Raw genomic sequence first — 8,204 nt, forward strand, 5'->3', positions numbered from 1 at the left:
AAGATTTTTGAATCGAATGAAAGTCAAACACATTCAAACTATGCTTTTTGAATCGAATGATAGTCGAACACATTCAAAAAAGCTTTGTGAATCAAATTAAAGTCAAACACATTAAAACAAAAGTTTTAAATCGAATGAAAGTAAAATGCATTCAAACAAAGTTTTTTGAATTAATTGAAAGACAAACATATACAAACCAAGGTTTGTTAATCAAAGGAAAGTCAAAGATATTCAAGCAAAGGTTTTTTAATCAAATGAAATTTAAATCATATAAACAAAGCTTTTTTAATCAAATGAAAGTCAAACACATTTAAACAATGATTTTTGAATCAAATGAAAGTAAAACACATTCAAACAAAACTTTTGAATCAAATAAAAGTCAAACACATTCAAAAAAAAGCTTTTTTTAATCGTATGAAAGTCAAATGCATTCAAACAAAGCTTTTTGAATTAAATGAAAGTCAAACATATACAAACACAGGTTTGTTAAAAAAGGAAAGTCAAACACATTCAAAGAAAGTTTTTTTAATCAAATGAAAGTTTAAAAATTTGAACAAAGCTTTTTTAATCAAATGAAAGTCAAACACATTTAAACAATGATTTTTGAATCAAATGAATGTCAAACACATTTAAAAAAAGGTTTTTGAATCAAATGAAATTCAAACACATTCAAACAAAGCTTTTTGAATCGAATGAACGTCATATGCATTCAAAGAAGCTAATTGAATCAAATGAAAGTCAAACACATTCAGACATAGCTTTTTGAATCAAATCTAAATCAAACACATTCAAACAAATCTTTTTGAATCAAATGATCATCAAACACATTCAAATAATGAATTTTTAATCAAATGAAAGTGAAACACATTCAAACAAAACTTTTAGAATCAAATGAAAGTCAAACATATTCAATCAAAGTTTTCTGAATCAAATAAAAGTCATATGCAATCAAAGAAGCTAATTGAATCAAATGACAGTATAAAATCTAGAGAGAGAAAGTCTCAAGATCTAGAGAGAGAAAGATAGAAGCCGATAGAAACCCACTATTTTGATCTACGATTTCAAGCTCGATTTCCATGGCTAAGAGGAAAAAGGGGAAGGGAAGCAAGAATTCGGGATCAAAATCTAAGAAAAAGCACAAAGCAAAGCAGTTTTCTGGGCCCAGAACGAGAAATATCACGAAAAAGAAAGAACAGAGTATGGTCTCAAAAGATGTTTCTATATAAAGCTGGCTTGAGGAGATAGTGGAGAATGAAGCTTCGATGATGGAGGTGACTGAGGAGGATAGGGTATTGGACCAGGAGGAGTTTAATCGATGGATTGAGGTAATTCACTCTTCTTCTTCCGCGATTGATGAAAACCTTAAAACTGATGCATGTTGTGCAAGTGTGCTTGAGTATGACAATCCAACTCCATTATAGATGCTTGGTTATTCTAATTTTACTATGAATAATGTTTCCCCAAATTCTGTGACACCTATTGTGAACCCTGAAATCCAATCCTCTGCTTTTCGTGATCCTACTCCTATTCAATTGAACTTGAAACATGATTTGTTTCGAAACACTAATGATGAGGGAATGAATTTTTTCGGGGGGGGGGGGGGGGGTTAGCTTCGAATGTTGGTGGTAAGAATGAGTCTGGGAAGATTCAGATAACTATTGATGATGTGCAACCTGAGGTTGACTTTTGGAACTCAGCTCTTGTGTGCTACATTTTATGTGCCAAGCCACCTCTGGCAATCATTAATGGGTTTGTTCGAAGAGTTAGGGGTAAGTTTGGGGTGGACAAGGTGTCTCTAATGTCAAATGGGGTCTTCTTGGTTCGGTTTAAATATGTTGATGGGAGGGACAAGGCTTTAGGAGCTGGACCTGTCCTCTTTGATAGGATACCGGTGATCATGAAGAAATGGTCTCAGGGTTGAATCTTGCTGAGGAAACTATTGATGAGGTTCCAGTTTGGATTCGAATGGCAGGATTAGATTTGAAGTTTTGGGGGCAGAATGCTTTAATGAAATTGGCTTCTCTGGTGGGTAAACCTGTCAGAACTGATAAGGAAACCGCTACAAAGGAGAGGTTGGATTTTGCTAGAATAATGGTGGAGTTCAAGTTCAATGTTGTATTGCCGGATCATATTGAGTTTTTGGATGAGAATGGGCAAAATGTGAATCAAAAAATAGAATATGAGTGGAGACCTGTTGTTTGTAAGGTGTGTGAGGGTATGGGGCATGCTGATCCTCATTGCCCTAATCACAAGGTGCAAGCCTGGATGAAGCAGAAGGTCCAACCAAAGAAGGAATGGAGACCAGTGATTAAGAAGAGCTCTATGCAACAAAAGGAACCAGTGCATGGGAACAGGATAAACGGTAGTAATGCTGATAATGTGGCTTTAGGGCAGAATAACACTAGGATTGATGTTGGAAAAAGTTTTAGAAGTGAAATAGCTCTTGGACAGTAAGAGAGGGGTATTTCACAGGTTCAGAATGATAAAAGGAAACTCAACAAGAGTTCTAACAGGTTCAGTGTGTTTGAGGAGGGGGAATGCTCTCGTTTATTGGATGGATAATATTGACTTTTGGAATGTTAGGGGACTGAATATGCCTAGCAAACTATGTGATGTCTTATGGTTTATGAGGCAGCAGAGTATAGGTTTTTTTGGTCTTCTAGAAACCAAGGTGAAGAGGAATAAGTTTGGGAAGGTGTTTGCTAGAATGGGTAATGATTGGTCAGTTTGTGCCAATTATGGTAAGCATAATTCTTGTAGGATCTGGGTGGTTTTGATGCCTTAGTTTTTTTATGTGTATGTTGTTAGGGCTGAGACTCAGTTGGTGCACTGCACAGTTGTTCATAAAGCAACTAGTATTGGCTTTGAGGTGACTATGGTGTATGGCTTGAATACTGGTGTTTAGAGGAAGGAGCTTTGGGATCATTTAAGGGAGTTGGCTGTAAATATGCAGGTTCCTTGGATGGTGGGTGGAGACTTTAATAATGTGTTGCACTTAGATGATAGAGTTGGATCTGTAGTTTCTATTGCTGAGGTGGAGCCATTTAGGCAATGTCTAAGTGATGCTAGCTTGTTTGACTGGAAAGCTGGAGGGATGTTTTATACTTGGAGTAATAAGCAGGATGGTTTGAATAGAGTGAGCACTAAGACTGATAGGGTCTTAGTCAATAATAGCTGGCTGGATACCTTTCCATATATGCAAGCTAATTTTTTCCCTGGATCATTGCCCATGTGTGGTGAAATGGTTGAAAGATGGTGTCCAAATGAGGAAACCTCAACATGTGGGTGGATGCTCCTAGCTTTCTGGATGATGTTAAGGATGCTTGGGGTGTAGAAGTAAGGGGAACTTCTATGTTTCAAGTGGTTAAGAAGCTTGCTGAAACCAAGAAGAAGCTTAAGACTATTAATTTGGTTAATTTTAGTTGTGTGGAAACTGCTGATGCAGTTGTTGAAAAGAAGTTGGTTGTTATCCAAGCTGATTTGCAAAAAGATCCCAGGAATGAGGTATTGATTTTAGCAGAAAGAGAAGCAGGACAGGCTTATAATGATGCCCATTCAGCTAGGTTTAAATTTTTAAAGAAAAAGGCTAAGATTCACTAGTTAAAGGATGGTGATATGAATTCTTCTTATTTTCATGCCATTTTAAGGAAAAGAAGAATTCAGAATAGTGTTCACTCAATTATAGAGGAATATGGGAGTGTGGTGTCTAATCCTAGTAAGGTGTGTGATGCTTTCTTGGATTTTTATAAAGGGCTGTTGGGAACTTTAGCTAATGCAACTGGTTGTGTTCATTCTGATGTTATTAGTGAAGGCAACTGTCTTACTGCTGAGCAGGGTGAAAGATTGTGTAGAAACTTTAGTGAACAAGATGTGCAGAAAGCAGTTTGGAGTATTGAAGATGATAAAGCTCCTGGGCCAGATGGGTTTTCTAGTAAGTTATTTAAAGCTACCTGGGAAGTGACAGGTCCTGATGTTTCTAAAGCTGTGTTGGATTTCTTTGTGGATGGGAAGACTCTCAAGCAGATTAATGATACTACTCTCACTTTGATCCCTAAGGTGGAGAATGCAAATATGGTGACTTAGTTTAGGCCCATTGCCTGTTGTAATGTGTTGTATAAAATCATTTCTAAGATGATTTGTGAGAGATTGAAAGAAGTGCTCCCACAACTAATTGATTCTTGTCAAGGGGATTTTGTTGCAGGGAGATTAATCCTTGACAACATTCTGGTATGTCAAGATATGCTAAAGGGTTACAACAATGAAAGGAAGCCACCTAGATGTACTATTAAAGTGGATCTAAGGAAAGCTTATGACTTTGTTTGTTGGGACTTTATTGAGGGGATGCTGATGGCTTTAGGTTTTCCTGGAAAGTTTGTGAAGTGGATTATGCAATGTGTTAGAACTCCCTCTTTCTCTCTTATGATCAATGGTGCTCTATATGGTTTTTTTGCTGGTAAAAAGGGGATAAGACAAGGTGATCCAATGTCTCCCTTACTCTTTGTTCTTATTATGGAATATTTGACAAGAATGTTAAGGAAAATATGCAAGAAGAAGGGCTTTACGTTTCATCAAAGGTGTGAGAAACTGGCTTTAAATCATTTAATTTTTGCAGATGATTTAATGTTGTTCTGCTTTGGTAATAAGAATTTTGTTCAGTTTTTAATCAGGGCTCTCAAGACCTTTGAAAAGAGATCTGGGTTGCAGGTTAATACTGATAAGTCAGTTATCTATTTTGGAAATGTTCCCACACAGATTAAGGATGATATTTTGATGTTGTCTGGGTTTGAGACAGGTGAGATGCCTTTCAAGTATTTGGGTATTCCTTTGAATGATAAATATCTGAAAGTAAAGGACTATGATGCTCTGATTGATAAGATGATGAGTAAACTGCACTACTGGAGCACTAGAAATCTATCCTATAGTGCTAGAGCTGTTTTAGTCAATGCAGTTCTGATGAGCTTGCATATTTATTGGGCTCAGTGTATTTTGATTCCTAAAATGGTTATGCTTAGGATGGTTCAACTATGTAGAGCTTTCTTATGGGATGGGAAAGCTATTCTCACTAGATCCCCCCCCCCTTGGCATGGGATTGGATTTGCAGACCTAAGTTTGCTGGAGGTCTTGGGATCAGGGGTTGTTTAGCTTGGAATAGAGCTGCCTTGGGGAGTTATGTTTGGAAGATTGCAAAGAAGACTGATTCATTATGGGTTAAATGGGTGCATGCAGTTTATATAAAGGATCAAGATTGGTGGGATTATGTCCCTAAGAAAGATGCAGGATGGGGATGCAAGTTGTTATGCAAAGTGAAGGATGAGTTGAAAGATGGGTTTATGAGTAATAATTGGTTAAATAAGAAATATAGAATTGCAGATTGTTATAGGTGGATACAAGGTCATATGGATAAAGTGCCTTGGTTTAAATAGGTGTGGGACAGGTATAATGTTCCTAAGCACTATTTTATGGTTTGGTTAGCAATGCTGGGAAGATTGAAGACGAGAGATAAACTGGTTCAGTTTGGTGCCTGTGCAAATGATAGGTGTCTGCTTTGTGGTCTGCACACTGAAATTGTTAATCATCTGTTTTTTGATTGCATTTACATTTACAAATGCTTGAGCAAGATTTGTAGCTGGATTAATATTCCAGTTGTGCAGTATAGCATTGATAATGGTTGGAAGATTTGGAAAGATGGGTGCAAGATTAAGACTAGGCAAAATGTGTTGCTTGCTGTGTTGACTGCTGTGATTTACCAGATTTGGTTTGCCAAAAATCATGCTTTCTGGGAGAAAGCTATTATTCACCCAGACAGGATTGTTCAGGCAATTAAGATTGAAGTCTTGGGCAGATGCCAGCAAATGATTAGTAGTAAACGGTCTAGGAATGATTGTAAATGGTTGTATAGCCTCAGATGTAACTAGCTTTTCCTAGGGCGTTTACGTTTTGTTTTTCTTTTGGTTGGTTAGTGTTGTTCCTTCCCTGGCTCCCTGTGTTCTTCCTAGAAGATTATAGGGTTTCAAGGTTGGATAGGTGTTCTGGTTTCTTTGGTGAACCCTACCTAGAAGGTGGCACCTTGGGAACTAGAACCTAGGGGTGTGTGTGGCTTGTTGGTCTGGTGTAGTTTTGGAGTAGCCTGCTTGACAGGCTTACATATTTGTATATTCTAAACAGATTTTGATAGTAATATCATTGCTTACTTACCAAAAAAAAAAGAATAAAATGCAAACAGAATACATTAAAACAAAGCTTTTTGAATCAAATGAAAGTAAAAAACATTCAAACAAAGATTTTTGAATTGAATGAAAGTTAAAGGCATTCAAACCAAGCTTTTAAAATCAAATGAAAGTTAAACACATTCAAACAAAGCTTTTTTAATCAAATTAAAGTCAAACACAATTAAACAAAGCTTTTTAAATGAAAGTCATATGCATTCAAACAAATATTTTTGAATAAAACGAAATTCAAACACATTCAAACAAAGCTTCTTTATTCAAATGAAAGTCAAACACATTCAAATACAGCTTTTTGAATCGAATAAAGTTAAATGCATTCAAAATAGTAGATTGAATGAAATGAAAATCAAACACATTTAAACAAAGCTTTTTGTTTTTAACGAAGATGAAACACATTCAAATCAAGCTTTTTGAATTAAATGAAAGTCAAACACATTGAAACAGAGTTTTTTTAATCAAATTAAAATCAAACACATTCAAACAAAGCTTTTTAAATCGAATGAAAGTCATATGAATTCAAAGAAGCTAATAAAATCAAATGAAAGCTGAACACATTAAAACAAATATTTTTGAATCAATTTAAAGTAATAAAGATTCAAAAAAAGGTTTTTGAATTTAAAGAAAGTCAAATACATTCAAACAAAGCTTTTTGAATTAAATGAAATTAAAACACATTCAAACAAAGCTTTTTGAATCAAATGAAAGTTAAGCACATTCAAACAAAGGTTTGTTAATCAAAGCAATGGAAAACACATTCAAACAAAGTTTTTTTTTATCAAATTAAAGTCAAACACATTCAAACAAAGCTTTTTGAATAGAATGAAAGTCATATGCATTCAAAAAAGCTAATAAAATCAAATGAAAGCTGAACGCATTAAAACAAATCTTTTTGAATCAATTGAAAGTAATAAACATTCAAAGAAAGGTTTTTGAATCGAATGAAAGTCAAATACATTCAAACAAAGCTTTTTGAATGAAATGAAATTTAAACACATTCAATCAAAGCTTTTTGAATCAAAAGAAGTCCAAACACATTTAAACATAGCTTTTTGAATCGAATAAAGTCAAATGCATTATTTATAGTTAATTGACTAAAATAAAAGTCAAATACATTCAAACAAAGCTTTTTCATTCTAATGAATGTCAAACACATTCACATACAGCTTTTTGAATCACATGAAAGTCATTTACATTCGAAGAAGCTAGTTGAATCAAATGAAAGCTGTACACATTACAAAATATCTTTTTGAATCTATTGAAAGTCAAACACATTCAAAGAAATCTTTTTGAATCGAATAAAAGTCAAATGCATTCAATCAAAGATTTTTGAATCAAATGAAAGTCAAACACATTCAGACAATGGTTTTTTAATCAAAGGAAAGTCAAACACATTCAAACAAAGCTTTTTTTATCAAATTAAAGTCAAACACAATCAAACAAAGCTTTTTGAATCAAATGAAAGTCATATGCATTCGAAGAAGCTAATAAAATCAAATGAAAGATGAACACATTAAAACAAATCTTTTCGAATCAATTGAAAGTAATAAAGATTCAAAAAAATATTTTTGAATCAAATGAATGATAAATACTTTCAATCAAACCTTTCTGAATGACATGAAATTCAATCAAATTAAAACCTGAACACCCTAATACAAATCTTTATGAATCAATTGAAGGTCACACACATTCAAAGAAATCTTTTTGAATCGAATGAAAGTCAAACACATTGAACACAGCTTTTTGAATCGAATAAAGTCATATGCATTCAACATAATTAATTAAATGAAATGAAAGTCAAACACATTCAAACAAAGCTTTTGGAATCTCAAGAAAGTCAAACACATTCAAATAAAGCTTTTTGAATCACATGAAAGTCAAACATATTCAAACGAAGATTTGTTAATCAAAGAAAAGTCAAGCACATTCGAACAAAGCTTTTTAATTCAAATGAAAGTTTAAACATTTAAACTAAGCTTT

The 8,204-nt window shown here is 34.1% G+C and overlaps 2 protein-coding genes across 2 annotated transcripts; both read left to right on the forward strand.

The window, feature by feature from the left end:
• The first annotated feature begins 1,265 nt into the window (after positions 1-1,265).
• LOC110705891 lies at positions 1,266-3,334 on the forward strand. The gene is made up of 6 exons (XM_021883810.1): positions 1,266-1,386; positions 1,698-1,789; positions 1,885-2,450; positions 2,584-2,721; positions 2,809-2,869; positions 2,954-3,334. The coding sequence occupies exons 1-6, from the start codon at positions 1,266-1,268 to the stop codon at positions 3,332-3,334; spliced, it is 1,359 nt and encodes a 452-aa protein (XP_021739502.1).
• Positions 3,335-4,131: 797 nt separating this feature from the next.
• Positions 4,132-6,085, forward strand: LOC110705884. The gene is made up of 4 exons (XM_021883804.1): positions 4,132-4,979; positions 5,102-5,391; positions 5,473-5,907; positions 5,961-6,085. Exons 1-4 carry the CDS (start codon positions 4,132-4,134, stop codon positions 6,083-6,085), a joined length of 1,698 nt encoding a protein of 565 aa, XP_021739496.1.
• Positions 6,086-8,204: the final 2,119 nt, after the last annotated feature.

The sequence above is a fragment of the Chenopodium quinoa genome, unplaced genomic scaffold (assembly GCF_001683475.1).
Source record: "Chenopodium quinoa cultivar QQ74 unplaced genomic scaffold, ASM168347v1, whole genome shotgun sequence".
NCBI classification, from domain to species: Eukaryota; Viridiplantae; Streptophyta; class Magnoliopsida; order Caryophyllales; family Amaranthaceae; genus Chenopodium; species Chenopodium quinoa.